Below are 20,853 nucleotides of genomic sequence, written 5' to 3' on the forward strand. Positions count from 1 at the left end.
AATTAACAGCAATTTATTAGTATTTTAATAGTAAACTAACAGCATACTTCATGTGTTTCTCTTACCCTGCATTATCTTTTAGTATCAGTGTGGAACCAAAGGTGCCTGAAGCTGCATCTTTGTTTCGTGTGTGGAGACTTTTCGTCTGACATGGATGTGTTAGCTGATCCATTGGCCCATCTGTCAGTATCTGCATTTATTTTGGCCCACGGGGGAAGTAGAGACGGGGAAATGCTCTTTAAGCATGTAATGAGTGTTGGTGTTGCCTAGTTTGTCCACCAGAGGGCACTCGGTGTTCCAACTGGGAAGTTACAAAAATCACCAAATTGGCCAAGCCGAGCAGCCGGGCAGGAACGAGTGGATTTTAAATAGCTATACGTAGCAGCTGTTTGGAAACACTGGATTGTTGGTGTGGAGCTGATGTTAGAAGGCTCTAATGCTGGCAAACAGTTTTTTTGCCCGTGTAGCATCACAGCCTCTGCCCACAGTCCGAGTGCCTCAACATAATGAGTGTTTCATTTAAGCTGTGCAACTGCAAGCTGCTCTGCAACCCACCTCCACCATGCTGCTCCACCTGCTCGGCTCGGTCCTGCGGGTCTTCTTCCCAGCTCCTAGGAGAGGCTGTTTGGCTACACAGAGCGAGGGATTCTGGCAGCTCAGTCAACGGACAGGCACTCGTTTGGTGTTTAAAAGAACAAGAGAGCCTACAGCGCGTAACCCAACAGCTGCTGGTTCTGAAGCTCGTACAGGAAATGAGCTCAGCACCAGAGCGAGACACGTGGGTCGAGCTGCACTTCACAGTAGCTGATCATCGGTGATGGCTCGTGGCAGAGAAACCCCAACAATCAGACGAGCAGCACGCACTCTGTGACAGCGGGAAGGAAGAGCTTCTCTTTAACAGGAAGAAAACTCCAGCAAAACCAGGTTGGGGGTGAGGGGAGCCATCATGCTCCCGCCTCCTGTGTCCTGGTCTGCTCTTGTCTGTACCAAATTCTGTACCCTCAGCATCCGTCCACCTGAGGGTCGTGCTGCGTTTAAATAGCTTTGTTCTGTGTTTGGCGTCTTCTTTTGCCTTTTGAGGCAGAAATGAGGTACGAATCCAGTCCAATAAAAACATACAGTGATGTTGCATAAACCTGAATTGGTCGTTGGACCTTACAGAAGAGACCTGAAGGAGCCTTGAGAGCGGCGGTGACTCACTGCATGCTGATGGTTAGCTCTGTGTTAACTGGACATTTCCCGTCTCTTGTTTTTTGTCCCGGTGTCCTCCAGAGCCCCAACCCCTCGCTGACCTTCTGCGTCAAGACCCACGACCGCCTCTATTACGTGGTGGCGCCGTCGGCCGAGGCCATGAGGATCTGGATGGACGTGATCGTCACGGGAGCGGAGGGGTACACGCAGTTCCTGAACTAAGAAGAGCGCTGGGACAAGCCGGCGGCTTTGGCGGGGACGCTCCCATCACAGACTCTCCCTGTTTCCTGTCCTCCGACGGCTCGCCTTCCTGTGTTACTTTTGAATCTAACATCTTTGATTTGACCGTGTACTTGTTTCCACCTCCACTCTATGTGATTCTGTTTGGATTTAAAAAGGGAGGAAACACACGCACGCACGCACGCACACACACACACACACACACACACGTCTGTATATAAACCAAATGTAAACCTGTCAAAGACTTTATTACAAAGCCTTTCTATATTGCCAAATGGAGATCTTATAGTTAACTGTTTCTTGAACTTTTGTATTTTTTGTTCCTTTATTTCTTTTTTACTTGTAGAGAAAATTGCCAAATCACACGATGCCAATGTGTTTTCCTTTCATGACTTTGTTAGACAGGAATAGTTCAATCGAATCCTGTAATCATTTTTAGAAATATTTGAAAAAAAATCTCATTTCCAATGTGTAACCTGAGAAATACTGTAACCCCTGAGTGAGCCGGAGCTGGAGAGGACGTTTGTAACGGCGAAACACAGAGGAGCGCGTTTCAGCTTCACACTGAAGACAATGAGCCAATCAGCATCCACAGCTACACCCACGGCTCCACCCTGTTCCTATCTCCACACACAGGCTTACCAAAGTAACTGGAAGTGATGTTAGACTTTGAGCCGCTCACGAGTTCACTCTGCAGTTCTCACAGCAGTTTGCCCCGTGGAGGGTTGGGAAGGTGTCAGTATTCAAGTTGCTTGTTGGCCAGGCTTTGTGCAGGATTTGGTGCATTTCAGTTAATGTAGTACAATACACAGTACTGTGTATCAAAGCTAGCAAGAGCTGGTGAGAGACTAAAACATGTAGCTAATGCCACAACAGCGTTAGCTTAGCGCGAAGACTGGAAGCCCTGAGAAATGTTAGCCTGGCTATGTGTGTAAAAACCAGTCGTGGTTTTAGTACATCTCATTGGCTGTCCCACTCAGTCTTCATAGTAAACTGGTCATTTCCTTTGCTTTATCTTCTTGGTTCTCGGTGTTTTGTATTTAGCTGAAGCTAGCTAACTTTCTTAGCAAGCTAAAAAAGAGACAAGCTGCTAGCTTAAAAGTCTCGCTTTCTAGCTAGCTCTGTCCCTTTGCTTCCAGTCTTTTTGCTAGTCTGAGCTAACCCTAACCCTCTTAAAGAGGACCCGGCCTTCTGTATCTTCATGTTCATGTACACAGTTACATCTTGTATACATTCAGTCATTATTTCAATCAGTCATCTGCTTGAGGCACAAGAAGCCCGAGCAGTACAGGCGTTACATAAACACTGGACGCTGCCCCGTAGTAGGCTTCCTGACGTTCTGCAATCAATGATAGTGGGCTTTCAGGGAGAGGAGGGGGTCTCGAGAGACGGATGCTGAAACCGAGGGTGAACCGAGGGGCTCTAAAGTTGCCAACTGAAGATGAACTGAAAGCAGAGAGAGATGGGTCCTCTTTAAGAAAGCGTTCATAATCCAGACGCTCATCGGTCCTTTGACAGCTTGGAAACTGGACTTTCCCTGAAAGTTTTCCATGTGCTGTTTGTAAGCCAGGGGCAACAAGCCTCATCATCAGCTATCCACAGTCTCCACTTTCCTAAATTATTAATTGCGTAATGCAGAAGCGGTCAGTCCATCACATTCACTGGGGGACCTCGAGTCTCAGAGATTGACCGCTACACTGGTCTCACCAAAGCTGCCACGTTTTCAGTGCACTTGTTGAATATGTTGAACAGGAATCTCACTGTGTCTGTATCAAGCTGTCATTTTGCCAACTCTAGGTGCAAACTGCATCTCTTTGTGTGCACAAAGTGGTAAATCTTCTGTTTGCCAAGTAGCCTTTAGCTAACCTGATATGACTGCTGGGAAGCAGCCATCACCACTGCCAGCCTAAGCAACAGCTACCAGATGGCACCAACACAGGACCACACAACACTATGGACTGATGCAATTCAGAACTGTGCCTTGACTATGTTGTTGTTGTTATTGTTGTCGATGCCGTGTCTGTGAGTAGAGCACAGCCTCTCCAGTTATATGAATGCATTGACTTTGTTTCTGAGCTTCACCACGGGGGTGTGGCACCACCCTGAGCGGTGGGGATCAGCTACGACACTATTGGACAAATTTAATTTTTTACAAGTGTTTTATTTTTCTTTCAACCAGTTTAATTCAATATTTATTTCAACGTAGCATCAATTAAGTCATCTGTTCCAAAGTGGAGTGAGAATCCCAACAATCCCAGCGTTTGGTGACTGCAGGGAGGAAGAACTCCCTTTTAACAGGAAGAGGACTTCAGTAGATCCAGGATCAGCGAGCGGCACAGAGAGACTTGATAACAATAAAAAGAATGAAAGCAGCTGTATGCAGATTTAAGGTGGAATTCACCAGTTTAATTAGAAAAATCAAGTGAGTTGCTGTACTGAAGTACAAGTTAGAAGCATTTATACTCCACTGCATTCTCTCATGTTACACTCCAGAAGCTACACGTCGTGGCCTCCGGCTCATTTATGTAGCTCGTTTGTTTTCATTTGAAATCGGCACAGTTCCATTTTCATGGAATGATTCTTCTACACAACCCTACAAAGGGTCATAACGAGTACAGCTTTTTACACTGCAGTACTGCTGCTTTCAATATTTAGTTGTTTCAAGGCGTTTGATTTTGTTGTCCATGCTGACAGACGGCTCTTCTTTCATTACGTACTCATTTCCCCTGCGATGGAGCGATGGGCTGATTCCTTGGTTCCATTATGAACGTCTGTCTTAAAACTAAAACCTGCTCAGTCTCTTTCTGTGGCCCGCTGCCTGCACCAGGATGGATAAATCGATCTTGCACCTTCAGCTTTGATGGAGCGCCTCGTGTGGCTCATCTCACCGTGGTCGGTTTGGGATCAGCAGGTTTCCAGTGCTACTTTGATTTGTTGGAGCATGCGGAGCTGGTTTCATGTGTCGGTACAGTGATGATTACTTATAGTTGTGGTGCCTGAGACAGTGATATGTTTACTTATTATAAGACTAGTGAAAAGACCTTAATATACTCTGTCCCTACCACCCACTTGCCTTTTATTTCCCTGCACAGCGAGGACGTGCAAACCAAACTATTCAACACTGGCGAGGCTGTTAAATGCCGTCTGTGGAGAGCAGGAGGTGCACGCATCACTGTCATTATTCTGTGAAGACTATGCCTGAATGAAAACATGGAAATCAAACAGTATTGTATGGAAAGAAGTACAATTTTTACTTGTATCATTTTAGAAGTTTTATTGTCAGTTACATTTCAGATGGTATGGTAGAGATGTATCAGCGAGTAATCCACCTCACACTCACTAGACTCTAGTTTTCTTCATAAAGTGGTTCCTGTCACACACACACTCACACTTAGTACTCGGACCATGCTGTTATTGGTACCCTGTATGTCTCGTGTCATTTTCATGTATGGATTGTGTCAGCTCTATTAAACGACTATCACAGATTGGGTGCTTCCTCCACTTCAGCAGGTTCCAGTGTCGAGAGAGACAGACAGACAACTGCTGTACGGACGCTAACGCTGACTGATTACGGGCTTGTTACACAGCCATCATAATGACAGCTCTAACACTGAGAAAACAAAACTAAAATACATGAAATAGAGTCACTCTTAATACACGGCTAAAAAGTTGCTTTTTGTGTATTTTAATGGAAGCAATGGGAAAAAACCAGTTTGACAGTGAACCTTCCAACTGTCCCAGCATAGGTTTGCAGGAAACCACTTCTACAGCTCATTGATGGTGTCACCTGCAGAGAAAACACAGTTATTTACATGGAAACCAGCCACAAACATTTCCACTCACTTTGTATTCAAATGAAGTGTGTGGATCGTTTCTTCATGGCCACATGAACACTGCTCCAGTGTTGGCTTTTATACATTCATATTTGTACTACAGACTGTACACTGAAGATGGAAGACAGACTATGATATCCATGGTTTACAGAGGGAGAGCAGATAGAGCTGCAAACACATTATCTGCCAGTATCTGTTGAGTAACTAAGTAATAATAAAATACAGCAGGACCTATTTGTCAGTTAATCTTATTAAACATACTTGATGGTGCTGATGTGGCTGTAGTTGAGTGAATTTAATGAGTCATGGTCCAGCACACAGTGCTGTATTTTTAGATTGAAGTTTTGTGTGGCAGAGCAGGTCAGCCACTAACCAGAAGGTCGGTGGTTCGATCCCAGACTGGTCCAGTCTGCATGCCAAATATCCTTGGGAAGATACTAACCCATCCATCGGAGTGTGAATGTGTATGAATGTTAGACAGGGAGCACCTTAAGAGCTTAGAAGTGCTTGTGTGATTGGGTGAATGAGTTAGTTGTATAGAGCGCTTTGAGTGCTCAGAGTAGAAAAGCGCTAAATAAGAACCAGTCCATTTACATTTACTGGGCTAACATCATACACCTGTCCATCAAAGCAGCCACACCCCTAATTGATAAACCTCAGTGACAGTTCAGCCCCCACACAGCTGACAAGACGCGATAAACCAGACACTGTTCTTGTACCAGCTCATGTCATCTGACGCTGTGTAAATAAACAGACATGCAGTTTTTGGCACATTGCTCATATTTCTCTGGCTGTGAGCACAAAAGCCCCACTTACCTGGCATTAAACCTACAGCCAATCACAAGAAAGCTGAGAGGAAACCTGACGGGGAGAACTGGGAGCTGAACAAAGGCCCAGTAAGATAAATTAGGATTATTTTGAACTGAAAATTATGCAAAGCTACTCTAATAGGGCCAACAAATAGAAATATTAAACTGAAAATGAGCCAAATAGGTCGACCTAAAATGGAAAAGAGCAAGGAAAAAATCAATCAATATCTGTATGAGCTCCATCAGCAGCTTCAGTTCTGCTGAAGTTGAATGTGATGTCATTAATCTACTCGTGATCAACCCCCCATCCGATTGGTGCCCCTCCCTGAGCCTGCCTCTGCTGGAGGTTACTTCCTGTTAAAAGGGAGTTTTTCCTTCCCACTGTTGCCAAGTGTTTGGTCAGAGGGATGTAACACGATTGTTGGGATTTGTTTCTCTGTATTATTATACTACTACTGCTGTGATTTGGCGCTTTGTAAATAAAACTGAACTGAGTCTTTGCGTCAGTCCTGCACAAAACACTGAAACATGAAAAGACGCAGTGAATGAAGGTGTTACATACTCTCTGCACAGGAGGACGTGTAGTCGGTGACCGCCTCATCACCTGAAATGAGAGCAAAAACATTTCAGCACCGAACAGAACGACGGCAACTCCAAAGAAGCATCTGCACGAGTTTCGGTTCTTACTCGTCTGGTAGTAATCGTAGACTTTAACCACAGCTGGTTTCAGGTTCCTGACAGGCTGATCCTCTTCGAGTGTCACACTGTAGATCTGCTTGTCATCCTTCCTCAGCTGCAGACAACATTCACAGCCGCTGTCATGTCTCATGTTCCTTACAGCAAACCAAAGACTTTCCACAAAAGTTAAAACTGAAACCCTTGAAGTAATCATGATGATTAGGACTCAGTGGCTAAAATGATTTTGGTAATAATGATGTTAGAAATGTAGAGACGGCTGAAAGACCTGCGTAGGTTTAGTTTTTCTCTACCTACTGATGACATCGGCTGACTGCGTCCTGAACTCAGAGGTCACAGTACGGCGTGCTGGGCATCACGTCAAAATACAACCAGCTCCTGCTCATGAGCACCATTTCACCAGCGTGTCACACACACTGTTACGCAGCACTTTGTCTTGTGATTGCTTTTCTTGTGCTTTGATTTGGCACATGATGAGGGAGACATGTCAATTAAAAGGTGGGCGGGTCCTAAAGCTGTGACGCGAGTATAAATGACACAAATGAACATCGTGTTGTATCAATAAGATTCAAACCAAGTGCAGGAAGCCATGAACCAGCAAAGTGTTAAAGAAGCAGCACGGGCATGTTTTTTTATACAAACTTCTTTACGCAACCGGGGGAGTCGCCCCCTGCTGGTCATTAGAGAGAATGATGCTTTGAGGTCATCCAGCTTTTATACAAACAGAGCGGCTGTGCTTCCTACCCCGTCTAAGTAGATGTTGATGAATCCTTCTTCCACATCCACGCGCTTCACTGAGCGGTCCTTCTGCAGCTAACACAGCATATCACAACAGTTAGTCTGTAGGACAAACACCATGTGGCAGGACTGGCAGCGCCTGCAGCGGGCCAACTGACCAGTGTGAGGGAGCTCTTATCCAGGACGTATCCAGACAGGAGCTTGATGTTGACGATGACCATGTTGGTCTCCTCTCTCCTCCCCTGGTACCTGCAAAAAGTCACACAGTGCTGTGATCCTCATGTGCTCTCAGGTTGTCTCGGCGTTTAGATAATTATACCCAAGACACACATGCAGAGTACCTGACATGCACAAAAAGGATGAGCTGCGGCCTGCTGATGTTACACTTGGCCATGGTGTCAGCAGAGACGTTGAAGGCAGTGAAGTCTGCAGGAGGGGGGATGTTGTAAAACATGGAGATCTGCAGAGACACAGCAAAGTCAGGCTGTGGCGAGCGGCACGGCAGCACTAGCAGATCAGACGCTTCACGTCACGCATTAACACACTGCAAAGGAAGCTTTTACCAATCAGACGTCTTTAAATCTCGCTGGTAGTCTGACGGCGGCCCTCCTCCACCTGAGCCTGGATGTTTACCTTCATCCCAGTCTCCATCTGCTGCACCAGCCGCAGGTGGAGGCTTCAGTGGCGTTTCTTGCCTTTACTAAGGACTGTGGCTGTCGCGTCATCAACAACTAGTCGCTAAAATACTTTTAGAACAATAAATATTGTTCTTCCCATCTACAGATCACCTCACTGTGTTTTCTCCAATTTGAGCTCAGTGGACATGCACCAGTTCATACTGGGCTCCTCCTGCTTTACGTTTGGGAACACTGAACATGTACGAGTACATTGTTCAGGTGCAACACACACTAACAAAGGCCTGCTTTCACATATACTCCAGAGCTGTAGGTTATCTTATGTACTGTTGTAACCAGGAAAGTTTCAGAGACTTTGTCCACACTACAACACTCAGAAGGAACGCTTGGAGTCATTCGTCTGCCGTCATGCCAGGTCATGCCAGCACCATGAACAGTGTGTTTAGCTGGAAGCTGTCACAATGGTTCCAGCTGCTTGTCTCTGTTTAATGTACTTGGTGTGCTGCACACGTATCTGTGTGGTACCTGTGTCAGTACGCAGTTCTGTCCCTCGGCTCTGATCGTGTACTCTCCTGGGACCTCGCTCAGCTTCTTCTCCTGGTACAGCAGCCTGTTGTCCTGATTCACGGTGAACTCTTTGTTCAAGCCTCCTAAAGAGGTCAGTGTCACTGTAGTGCCCACCTCTGAACTGTAGGTGGCAGCACCATACTTCGCCAACGCTTGAAGGGCCACTACTGTGTCCTGGGGGCCACAGACGGGTTAGAAATGTTGTTAGCACAGGTTCAGAGTTCACCCTCCTTTAAGGTTAAACGTGTAAGTGGTCTAACTGACCTGTGTGGAAGAGAAACCGCCAAAGGGGTTCTGCTGCTGAGTGAGCCAGCGCACAATGGCAGAAGAGTACTCCAAGTCAAAGCCTGGCATGGAGGGACCGGACAGCAGAGCCAGCAGCACGTAGGAGGTCATCTCCACCTCCAGAGAGTCCAGGCCTTTCCCAGAAGCCCCTGCTCTCTTCCAGTGACGGGTGCCTCCTGCCAGCCAGGACAAATAAAGGACCAAATAAAGGACACGTCTGCAGATATCCCAGTGTACGCACGCCATCTGTCACACGGCTCACACACACAAACAGACGACCACATTGGCACTCATCACCAATGAACCTAACCCCACGGTGCATTCGTTTTGGATCGGACATTTGTAAAGTCTGATTAGATGTGACAATGAACCAAAGAGGAACCTGTTAGGGTGAAGCTGGTTTCTGCAAGTTCCTGCTCCTATTTAAGACTTTCACGATTATGCAGATGACACCTAAATGTATCTACAAAAGCTCAGTCACACTATGTCTCAAGAAACACAGCCTTTCCTCTCTAATACAAGGTTGGAGGTGTTAGTATTTTCTAGGGCTGCCACTTATCACGATTATGTCGACTATCAAAATCATCACGACTGATTTAATAGTCGACGCGTCGTTTGAAGCTTTGTAAGATCCCAAAAGACGCAGGAATAAGTAGCAGGATTTAAGAGTGTAATAACGGACTGAAACAGAAGATGGCAGCACTGCATGTACAAGGATGCCAGCTGCCGTTAAACCCCGAAGAAGAAGAAGCTGTCCCAGAATTCATAGCGCGGCCCAGCTCAGTTTCCAACAATGGCGGCAGCTAGTTAGTTTTAATATTACTCTTATTATTCTTTCTGGGTCACAAAATAAAGTTTAACATATTTTCAGGGAGAATGTAGCTGTGTAAACCTCAAATATCTGCTCAGTTTATCAAGACATCACATATTTTCAAAAGCGCTCCGACGTTTTCGGAGACGTCTGTTACCCACTAGCTCGATAGCTAGCCAGGGGCTAGGCTCACTAGAGCCGTGAGAACACCGGACTCCCGGCAAATCGTTTTCAAACCCACCGCCGTCTTTCGCTACTCAGGTTAAACATGATATATAAGTCACTTAGATAACTTAAAAATGTTATTGTTTGGCTTTTTTAGTATTTTATTTGTTCCTGAGTAACAAGTTTAACAAGATGGCGCCGAGTATGGCAGCCTCGTCGCGAGCTCCCCCAAGCAACGGCTTTCTTCTGTGTTTAATTTTACTTTTCCTTTATTTTTTCACGAGCAGCACTTGTCTCCTTGTGTACGACCGACAAACCTTACTGGACATAAAAGACGGTCTTTCTTATAACTTTCCGGAGTTCAAGTTTTGCAACACGGACGCTCCGTTTGCAGACCCCACATTCATCTCACCTGAGACGCCTTTGTTCTCTGGCCCTGGAGGCCGCAAACGCCGACGCAGAGGGAGAAGATCTGGCGTTCTGGTTCGACTGAGACGGCGCACTTACAGACCACCGTTACCCAGTTTATTACTGGCTAATATGCAGTCTCTGGAGAACAAGCTGTGCGAGCTTCGGGCACGGATCTCATTCCAGCGAGAGATGCGGGACTGCTGCGTGATCTGCCTCACAGAAACCTGGCTATCGGACAAAGTACCGGACTCCGCAATACAACTGCCGGGGTTCTCTGTGCACCGCGCGGACAGGTCACAGGATCTTACTGGGAAAAGCAGAGGCTGTGGTGTGTGTTTCATGATCAACAACAGCTGGTGTGATTATGCGAACGTGCACCCGGTCAAATCCTTCTGCTCACCGGACCTGGAGTACCTGATGATTAAGTGCCGGCCATTCTGGCTACCGAGGGAATTTACAGCAGTGATTATTACGGCTGTTTACATTCCCCCACAAGCCGACACTGTCCGTGCACTCAGGGAGCTGTACAGCGCGATCAGCAGCGAGGAAACCGCACACCCAGAGGCAGCGTTTATCACAGCCGGAGACTTTAATAAGGGAAACCTGAAGAAAGTCTCACCAAAACTCCATCAACACATCCTTTTCAACACACGTGGAAACCGGCTACTCGACCACTGTTACACCTCTTTCCGGGATGCGTACAAAGCCCTCCCCCGCGCCCCATTCGGCCAATCAGATCACTGCTCTATCCTGCTCCTGCCCGCCTACAGGCAGAAGCTGAAACAGGAAGCTCCAACCCGGAGGGCGGTGCACTGTTGGACGGACCAATCGGAGTCTGCGCTGCGGGACTGTTTTGATCACGCGGACTGGGAAATGTTTCACGTGGCCGCCAGAGACATTGATGAATACACAGACTCAGTCTGTGGATTTATCAGGAAATGCGTGGAAGATGTCGTCCCATCCAGAACAGTCAAATCCTTCCCAAATCAAAAACCCTGGATTAACGGAGATGTTCGCGCGGCACTGGCGGCACGGAGCACCGCCTTTGCCTCCGCGAACACATCGGACTACAAACACGCACATTACCAACTCCGGAAGACGATCAAAGCAGCCAAACGTGAGTACAGGGACAGGGTGGAGCAACAGTTTGACAACCCTCGGAGTATGTGGCAGGGACTAAACACGATCACAGACTTTAGAGGGAAAACCAGCACACCGCAGACCACGGCCTCTCTGTGTGAGGATCTAAACGTATTCTACGCTAGATTCGACACAGCGAACACCATGAGACCGGACAGTGTGCGCACCGCGGATGACGTCAGTGCGCACACTGTGTCTGAGGAGGATGTGCGGAAGTGCTTCAGGAAGGTGAACGCACGCAAAGCTACTGGTCCGGACGGGATTCCCGGCCGCGTCCTCAAGTCATGCGCGGCTCAGCTGGCTGGAGTGTTCACGCACATCTTCAACCTTTCCCTCTCTCTGTCTGTAGTCCCAGCCTGCTTCAAAATGGCCACCATCGTCCCTGTACCCAAATCCTCCACCATCTCCTCATTGAACGACTGGCGACCTGTAGCCCTGACCCCCATCGTAAGCAAATGCTTCGAGAAGCTGGTCAGGGACTTCATCTGCTCTGCACTACCTGACTCACTGGACCCTCTACAGTTTGCATACCGCCACAACAGGTCCACTGATGATGCCATAGCCCTGACACTACACACTGCCCTGTCACACCTGGAGAAGAGAGACACGTATGTGAGGATGCTGTTTGTAGATTACAGCTCAGCATTCAATACCATCGTTCCCTCGAAGCTGGACAGGAAACTGCAGGATCTAGGACTGAGCAGCTCCCTCTGCAGCTGGATCCTTAGCTTCCTGTCTGACAGACGCCAAGTGGTCAGACTGGGCAGCATCACCTCATCCCCCATCACACTGAACACTGGTGCTCCACAGGGGTGTGTACTGAGCCCTCTCCTGTACTCACTCTACACCTACGACTGCACAGCCACTAACAGCTCCAACATCATTGCGAAGTTTGCGGACGACACTACAGTGGTAGGTCTTATCACCAACGGTGATGAGACGGCTTACAGGGAGGAGGTCAGTGCCCTGACCCACTGGTGTCAAGACAACCATCTCACCCTCAACGTCGCAAAGACAAAGGAGTTGATAGTGGACTTCCGGAGGTGCAGAGAAGTACACACCCCCATCACCATCAACGGCGCTGCTGTGGAGAGAGTGAGCAGCTTCCGGTTCCTTGGAGTACATCTGGCTGAGGATCTTACGTGGTCAGTACACACAAACAAAACAGTGAAGAAGGCGCAGCAGCGCCTCTTCTTTCTCAGGAGACTGAAAAGATTCGGCATGAGCCCCCGCATCCTCAGGACCTTCTATCACTGTGCCATTGAGAGCATCCTCACTGGATGCATCACCACCTGGTATGGCAACAGCACCGCCTACAACTGCAAAGCTCTCCAGCGAGTAGTGCGGTGCTCTGAACGGATAATTGGAGGTGAGCTTCCCTCCCTCCAAGACATCTACAGGAAGCGCTGCCTGAGGAAAGCGGGGAGGATCATCAAGGACTCCAGTCACCCCAGCCATAAACTGTTCAGACTGCTTCCATCAGGAAGGAGGTTCTGCAGCATCCGGTCCCGTACCAGCAGACTGAGAGACAGCTTCTTCCACCAGGCCATCAGACTGCTGAACACTTCATAGACACCTCAGCTTCACTACTGGAACTTCAACATTATGCACTCCACACTGTATATAAATGCCACTTGTTTTGCACATATTCAACTCTGTATATTTTATATATTTTATTATTATTATTATATTTTTTTTTACCATTTAATTTGTAAAAATGTGTATACACACACACACACACACACACACACACACACACACACACACGTAGGAAAATATTTAGTATACACATCCAGAAATGCATACACTATTATATATTGTACATATATTTATTAGTTTCAGGTCGGCCATTCTTGTATTTTGCTCGTTTGTGTTGTTGTGTTTGCACATCTCTGTTGCTTGTGGGGCTCGCACACAAGAATTTCACTTGCATGTGCTGTGCCAATGTGCCTGCACATGTGATGTGACAATAAAAGTGATTTGATTTGATTTGATTTAAATCGGTTTGGCTGAGATTAAAGTTATAGTTTTTACACAGCTGAATAAACATCAAGCAGACAGCTGATCATCAGAAGTGTGAAATGCTCAGAATTTACTCTGGTGTCCTGTTATAGTTTAGATAGCAAGGAGTTTATTAAACTTCACCGAAACAATCTGCAAACTTCATTAAAGTTTAATAAACCATCATCTTGTCTTTATTTTTAGTTAGCACATACCTTAAACACTTAAAGCTGTAAGCTAATGATAGTTATATAAGAGCAGATGCTGCTGGTGCAATAAGCTGTAGTTTTACGTCCAATGGATGATGATCTGATTAGTCGACTAATCGCAAAAATAATCGGTGACTAGTCGACTATCAAAATAATCGTTTGTGGCAGCCCTAGTATTTTCTAACTGCAGACTAACCCAAGGTAGCTTGTTTCGACTGAGAGGCTAATTCCTGCTGTCTGTCTCAACAAGCCTGTCTTCAGATGCTCACAACAGTTATTCCAGCACTGTGAGAGCACGCACAGCACACGACACAAACACTTCTATCAGGCAAACAATTATACGATGCCCTGCTCAATTTGTAAGCTTTCACACTTACAAAGAAATAACACCATAAAAATGGAGACAGTTCATTTTAATTCAGAGTCAGAATATCAACCAAAAATCCAGAAAAAGACCAAAGAGCTGTTAAAGAACTTCAAGGACAGACTGTAGACCTGCACAAAGCTGTACGAGCTACCAGACCATCAGCCACGGTCAACTAGTGCGATTATTCAGAAATATACAAAATGTAAAACGACCATCAATCACCCTCAGTCTGGAGCTCCATCTGGCCTCATGGAGCGAGGATGAGGAAGGAGGGTTTTCAATGATCTGAAGGCAGTTAGGACCACAGGTCAGCACTGGTAGAACCATGTCATGGTGACATGAAATCTTGCAGAGCCCGACTTAAGTTTGCCAATGAACATCTAAATAATTCAGGCCTGGGAGAAGATGCTATAAGGCCACAGCATGGCTTCATCACACTGAGGGACCGACTCCTTCCTTTAGCCAGAACACTGAAGACGGGTTGTGGACGAGTCTTGCAGCACGTCAGTGACCCAAAACATGTCACCAAGGTAACAAAGGAGAGGCTAAAGATGAAGCCAGTGTCCAGATCTCAGTCCTGTAGAAAATCTGTGGAGGGAGATGAAGCTGAGCAAACAGCAGCCGAGACACCTGAAGGATTCAGAGTTCCTGTAAAGAGGAGTGGACCACGATCCGCCCTGAGATGTGTGCAAACCCCATGACGTCTTACCACCGTGCTCGCCAACAAGGCTTTCTCCACCAAGCACGAAGTCATGTTTCACTTGTGGATCCAATACTTATTTCACTCCATAACAGCAATTTAATTTATAACTTGTAAGTAATGTGTTTTTCTGGATATTTGGTTGACGTTCTTTCTCTCACATTAAAATTAAACCATCAGACAGACATTTAAAAATGAAAGACTTCTTTGTAAGCGAGGATCAAACAATGATTTCCAAGTTTTAGACTTAACTGAAGTCGAGTGACATGACGATGACGCTGCGTTCTCTCTTTGTTTCAGCCAAAAAGATCCATTTACTGAGTTAAGGAAGCAAAGACTCGTTCTTCCTCAGACGGAGGAACACAGTTTATTGCATCATAGAGTTGGATCAGTGTCAGCCTCACCGTGTGTGTTCGATTTCTCATGAAGAAGGGTGATGAGTTTGCTCCTCATCTCCTCGTCTCCAGCCAGAGTGAAGGTGTAGGACAGCAGGGCAGTGGTGTACAGGTTATCGAGCTGGCCAGCCGCTGCAGCCTTCAGACAGGTCAGGCTGTTGTGTACCACGGGATCCTGTCACACGGCAGACATGAGCACACGTATGGGACAGACTGCAGGAAGTGCTCAGAGTAAAATCACGCGTGTTATTCAGGACCGCTGTCGTGTAGCTTTCATTCATTTGCTAGCTCTGCTCTTCCACACAGCGTATGGCACAGAGAGAGCAGATGTGACAGAAACAGGATGAAGAGGAGGCGGAGCTGTAAAACTGGGCTGCAAAGCAGCTTGCAGACAATCAGGAACTGTAGGGCAGATACAGCAGCTTAAAAAGTGTAATTTGAGGTTTAATCTGTATACAAGATAAACCAGTTATCTCATGATGTAGAACGGTATGACAGTGGCTAAATGTGACACTGAGACACTAACGCTAGCATCTACACCTAAAGCTACGATGGTCGACAGAAATGCACACGACCAGTTTGACCTGATTAGTATTGCTGAGAAACCGTCGTGTTACAGGAACTGTTTTAAATCGGTAAATGACCTGATTTTCAAAAGTGAAGTGAGACTTACTGTAACATTGGCGTCAAGCTCCAGCATGGCAGCAGTGATGTAGGCAGTCAGGGACACGTCGTCACTCACTCCTCCCTGTGGAAACATGACAACACCGTATGCTCACAAAACAACCACAGAGCATTCTTTTGTAATGTGTCTCTATCACCACACTGTTTAATGTGATCATCCACAGAAATGTGACAGAAAAAACAAAAATGAGGCTCCTTTAAACTGTGTGATGCTCCACGAGGCAGCGCATGCATGTCCAGTGACACGAGAGCCCGAACACTCAGCAGGGGCTGTGTAACCTGCTGTTAGTCACAGGATTCAACTTTTGGTTTTCTACCAGTGCCAAACGCCCAGACTGGAACTGTGTTTTCTAACGTTCCTACTGCTGTGCAGAAGACACTGATTTTTGGTGCACAGCAGACACATTTCAGAGGCAGACCAAAGCTAGGCTCCTGAAACATGCAGCTGATGAGGCCTGTGGTGCTTTAGGAGAAGCTGGAAAGTCATTGGATAGTTTAGGATATTTCCTGTGTGTGTGTGTGTGTGTGTGTGTGTGTGTGTGTGTGTGTGTGTGTGTGTGTGTGTGTGTGTGTGTGTGTGTGTGTGTGTGTGTGTGTAGCCTGCAGGCTATAGGCCATCTCCTCTGAAACTTCTATGTAAATCACTTCTAATACAGAGTTCATTTTGTGCTTTTATCTTGCAGGAGAGATTTATCTAAAGCTGAACATTTAAAGCACCAACAGCTGCTGATAAGAAAGCTCAATTTAAAGAGAGTGATTGTTACCTTCATGCCATTGTGAAAGAGCTTTCCAACTGATCTGATGCAGCCATCAGGCCGCTGGTGTTTAGACAGCCACCTCCAGGCTTCTGTAATGTGCTCGGGCTGCACGTAGATGTACGGCCGTGCACCACCAAAGGACTTCATCACGAAGGAGGTCAGCCTAGAAAGACACGCACACTTTAGAAAACCAATCTAATCGTCGATTCGTATTAGTAACCCCAACATGACCCCAGTTTCAGGACAATTACATAACAGCTTCACAGGACTCGTCTGCAGCAATCATCCTCTGAGCTCATTGGTGATACAGCAGAATTCATTGTGTATACGAGTGCTGTATTTTCAGGAGCCCAAAAGGCTAACTGTTTAATTACTCTGACCACTAGACCACGATGAAAGTCCATCAAGCTGAAAACGTTGAGATATACATTTCTGACTTTCAGTGTCATACAGTTACCAACACCACAGGGAGGCCACGGGAGCTGTGTTGCTGTCAGATTAACACTCACTCTCCACTCCTTTAGCTGCTACAGATCCTCAGAAACATACCCAGCTCTTTAACCATTTCATGCTCTAGCTGCCAACACAGACTGCATATAAAGATGTTTGGAGCTCCCTGGTCCTAAGACAGTCACTTAAAACCTACATCTGTTGTTAAAGTACACAATGCATCCAGAAACATCGACAGACCTTCATTTGTTCCACATTCTGTCAGGTTACAGTCTTTATTTATTTAAAGATGAACACGTACGGAGACATCCTCGATGATAACCTGCTCCATAGCGCTCTGGACCCTCAGTTTCATCTTCCAGCAGAACAGACCCTGAGCACACAGTGCAAATACCAAAGGGACCACTGTGAATGTTCTGGCCCAGCCAGAGCCCAGACTTTAACCCGATTCAGCATCTCCGTAGAGATCTGATGATGACTGTGCACCGACACTCCCCTTCTAGCCTGGTGGTTCTGGCTCTGCAAAGCTGAATGTGAGAAACTGCCATTCACCAGTGCTGGGGGTGATGGTGTAGGATGGGTAAACTAGCAGGAGATGCACAAAGGAAGTCTCACTGTGTCAAAGTCCATGAGAGAAGGATCTGTAAGCTCAGGGGAACCTTCCTGATATCTTTATTGTTAAATAAAGTGTAAACAGTCTGATGTTTGTTTTTTGAGTAATGGTCCCCATTGGTGACCAGAGAGACAATTAAAGCAAGGCATGCTTTATAGGGCACACCTTGTGCAGTCCAGTCAGAACGTGTGTGCACGTATGACAGACATACTGGTGGCCCCCAGTGCTACCTGTCAGCCTCCCAGTTTGATACAGCCATGGTATGAATCGCTGCATTCCCAAGAACTTCAGGAAACTTTACCTCTGACCTTGATGTCGAGGTCACTGGGATTCAAACTTGTCTAAGATTGGTAGTACGTCTGTAGCAGGGGTGACAACAATACCCTATCAGTGTCTTACGGCTGAAAATAAAATTGTAGGACCGGCCGCAGAGAGAACGCGCAGGTCGAGACTTTGCCAACTGTTGGGCGTCTCTGTGGTGGCTACATCCATTTCACAGCAGGACACATCCCACACACGAGTCATTTGGTCATGTTCCTGTATACAGATGTGCCGGTCTCAACATGTCTGCAGGTGGCTACAGCAGGTTTATCAGAGTGTTTATAGTGAAGCTTTCTGCTCTGTGTGACAGCAGAGCTGACGAGAGACGAGTCTGAAAGCCACAGAACCAAAAACAAAAAGAAACCAGGAGGTAAGAGGCTTAAAAGCTGTCACACTGAGGGAGGTGCAGGATCCAGTGATAATTCTGTGTGACTTTGTCTCCATAGGAAACTCCTTTCACATGGTGCTGTTTGTTCATATAAACATGTGGAGGACTGCAGCGTCGACGCTTGGGTGAAGGTTTTACATCAACGCATTCACAGAAACTGTTGTTATTTTAAGTGATTTGGACAATTTTCATCCAGTTTTCTTCTGAAATTCTAATGTAACTGAACACTTGAGAGGCCTAGTTTTTCCAAAATGCAAAAACACACCCACACACACACACACACACACACACACACACACACACACACAGCAAGTGCCAAACTGCCCAGCACCCTTTCAAAACAGCAGTAGATTTGTTAAATCCCCTGAGGCACTGTGCTTTAAGCCCATTAAATGAAAATATTAATATTTTCTGGCAGGTTCCTCATAAAGTAAATTATTAGGACGCTTGCTGGTGCCAAACACCAGAGAGGACATGCAGCGCGCGTGTGTGTGCGCGCGCACACGTCTACCTCCCACTGCGTGTGCTTTGTGTTCTCGTCACATCAAGTGTTCGAATTGAGCTGAAAATATTCAGTTCAACAGCAAAGCTCTGGATAAATGTTTGAATGCTTCTATAAGTGCTGATGCAACCGCAGCACCAATGTCTTCTTTGTTATGTCAGTATTTATAGGTCATCACAATGTTGTTGCCGTGCAGATGCAAAGTAAACACAGTTGAGACAGAGGCTGAGATTAGAACTGTTTACAAAATATTTACACAACAGTTTTACTTCAGTTTGTTATGTCTTGATGCTCAATCATCCAGGTAAGTAAATCAATGTGCTGTTTATAAGACTGAAGCCTGCAGTCAGCTGCGACTGAAGAAGTCACCTGATGATGACGAAACGTTTCTCCCACAAAACGCTTCGTCCAGATGAACAGAATCAACGTTTGGAGATTCAGTTTGGAGAGTTTATATATAAATTAAATAATACAAATAAAGCGTTTGGTGCTTTGAAAAGGAGGCTGGAAGGACTCCGTGAACATGTGTGCGTCGTCGCTGCATGTGTTCACCAAATTTTGGACAAATGATGGATATCAGCTCATCCAAACACGAGCGAGCGACTGACGTCATCGATCACAGGAAACCAGAAAACAAAAAGAACAATTATGATTAGATAAAAATAAACTAACTATCGTGCACATCTGTGATCATGTTTTGTAGAAGAGCCTTTTGGCTTGCTCTCATTGGTTCCAGCATTAGGACTGAGTTTTAAGATTAAATGGTTATGAGGCAGTTTGCTCCGTGTCCTCACAAAGGCAGCGAAACAAACACCAGACAGCCCACGACGAGCGCTGCGAAGATTAGTCTACACGATCGATGACATCGACTGTAAACTATAAGACTCACTGACATCAGAATTTTGTCACATACTGAGAGAGTTTATATGCAAGTTCAATAAGAAAGACCTTTGGTCTGACATCTCCCAGGTGCTGCCGGCTAAATCTCAGCTTTCTCACTCCCACTTTCCCGCACTGACAAGCTGTTTGTGTCATTACTGGTCTCGTCCAATCACCTTTTCCAGGACAATCAGCATTAATGCCGCTTACTTTAAATCTCTCTCATTCTACATCCTTCTCCTTTGCAGATGCCTTTGTCCAATCTCGTCCACGTCTTGTCACGTTCATGTCGTTGCTTGCTTTCAATTATTTCGATTGTCCGCAGCATAATCTGATTCAGTCATCCTCGCCGTCCTGGAAATACTCGTATAAAAGCAGAATTCACTGATCCTACATTACGCCCGGCTTCTACCAACCAGCAGTTCTCGCTTCACCAATGCCAAACAAGCTCTAGCCTCAGCACTGCGCAATTAGACAATTTCCAGAGCTTGTTTCCGTTTTCACATCTGCAAAACTCAACTCCAACTCCCGTTGGCAAGTTTGGGTGACAGCTTCAGCAACGGCACCCAAATTCCTCCTTCCCTGGCCTTCTATGTGTATTTAATGTGTGCACAAGAAACAAAATATCGGCAAGGTAATAATCCGATTTCAACTGTCTCTTGGTGCCATTCCCTTTAGCTTACCCTGAACACACAGCCATGATTCATCTCTTTTCTAATGCTACATAGCAGTCATCTAATTTTTGCTGGAATTTTCTCCACTTAACACCAAATCCAGGCTCCATATGCTTCTGATCTGTTCATACTAGGGCTGGGCGATATATCGAGTTTTTAAATATATCGATATATTTTTATACGAGATAAGAGACGTGACAATATTGTTTATATCGATATAGTCTACTATAATTGTGGAGCCACAAGTTTGCCTCTCTTTCGTCCACTTTTGTCTCTACGCTGCGTTACTCTGTCTCGCCTCTCCTTCACTGAACTCAACTCCCCTCCCCCATCGCTTCACCTGCAGGCAACGACAGGACGGACACGGCAGCTATCAAAGAGGAGCTGCTCG

The 20,853-nt window shown here is 46.2% G+C and overlaps 2 protein-coding genes across 5 annotated transcripts in view; one reads left to right on the forward strand and one right to left on the reverse strand.

The window, feature by feature from the left end:
- Positions 1-4,916, forward strand: part of phldb1b (pleckstrin homology-like domain, family B, member 1b) — a 109,286-nt gene extending 104,370 nt beyond the window's left edge. For all 3 annotated transcript variants that reach the window (XM_040006328.1, XM_040006327.1, XM_040006329.1), the window contains one exon: positions 1,273-4,916. In XM_040006328.1, coding sequence (XP_039862262.1) covers positions 1,273-1,413 — 141 coding nt within the window. In that variant the 3' untranslated portion in view covers positions 1,414-4,916. The remainder of the gene's footprint in view (positions 1-1,272) is intronic.
- LOC120718025 (alpha-2-macroglobulin) overlaps positions 4,691-20,853 on the reverse strand; it is a 93,612-nt gene continuing 77,449 nt past the window's right edge. Inside the window, exons 27-37 of one of the 2 annotated variants that reach the window (XM_040006331.1) lie at positions 16,642-16,798; positions 15,867-15,941; positions 15,205-15,368; positions 8,974-9,175; positions 8,668-8,883; positions 7,849-7,967; positions 7,666-7,756; positions 7,514-7,582; positions 6,761-6,866; positions 6,636-6,677; positions 4,691-5,218 (exon numbers count right to left, since the gene is read on the reverse strand). In XM_040006331.1, the coding sequence (XP_039862265.1) occupies positions 5,196-5,218; positions 6,636-6,677; positions 6,761-6,866; positions 7,514-7,582; positions 7,666-7,756; positions 7,849-7,967; positions 8,668-8,883; positions 8,974-9,175; positions 15,205-15,368; positions 15,867-15,941; positions 16,642-16,798 (1,264 nt within the window). In that variant the 3' untranslated portion in view covers positions 4,691-5,195. Of the gene's footprint in view, positions 5,219-6,635; positions 6,678-6,760; positions 6,867-7,513; positions 7,583-7,665; positions 7,757-7,848; positions 7,968-8,667; positions 8,884-8,973; positions 9,176-15,202; positions 15,369-15,866; positions 15,942-16,641; positions 16,799-20,853 lie in introns of both variants that reach the window. The other variant, XM_040006332.1, reaches the window with a different exon arrangement.

The sequence above is a fragment of the Simochromis diagramma genome, unplaced genomic scaffold (assembly GCF_900408965.1).
Source record: "Simochromis diagramma unplaced genomic scaffold, fSimDia1.1 OVJJ01000024.1, whole genome shotgun sequence".
Taxonomy (NCBI): Eukaryota; Metazoa; Chordata; class Actinopteri; order Cichliformes; family Cichlidae; genus Simochromis; species Simochromis diagramma.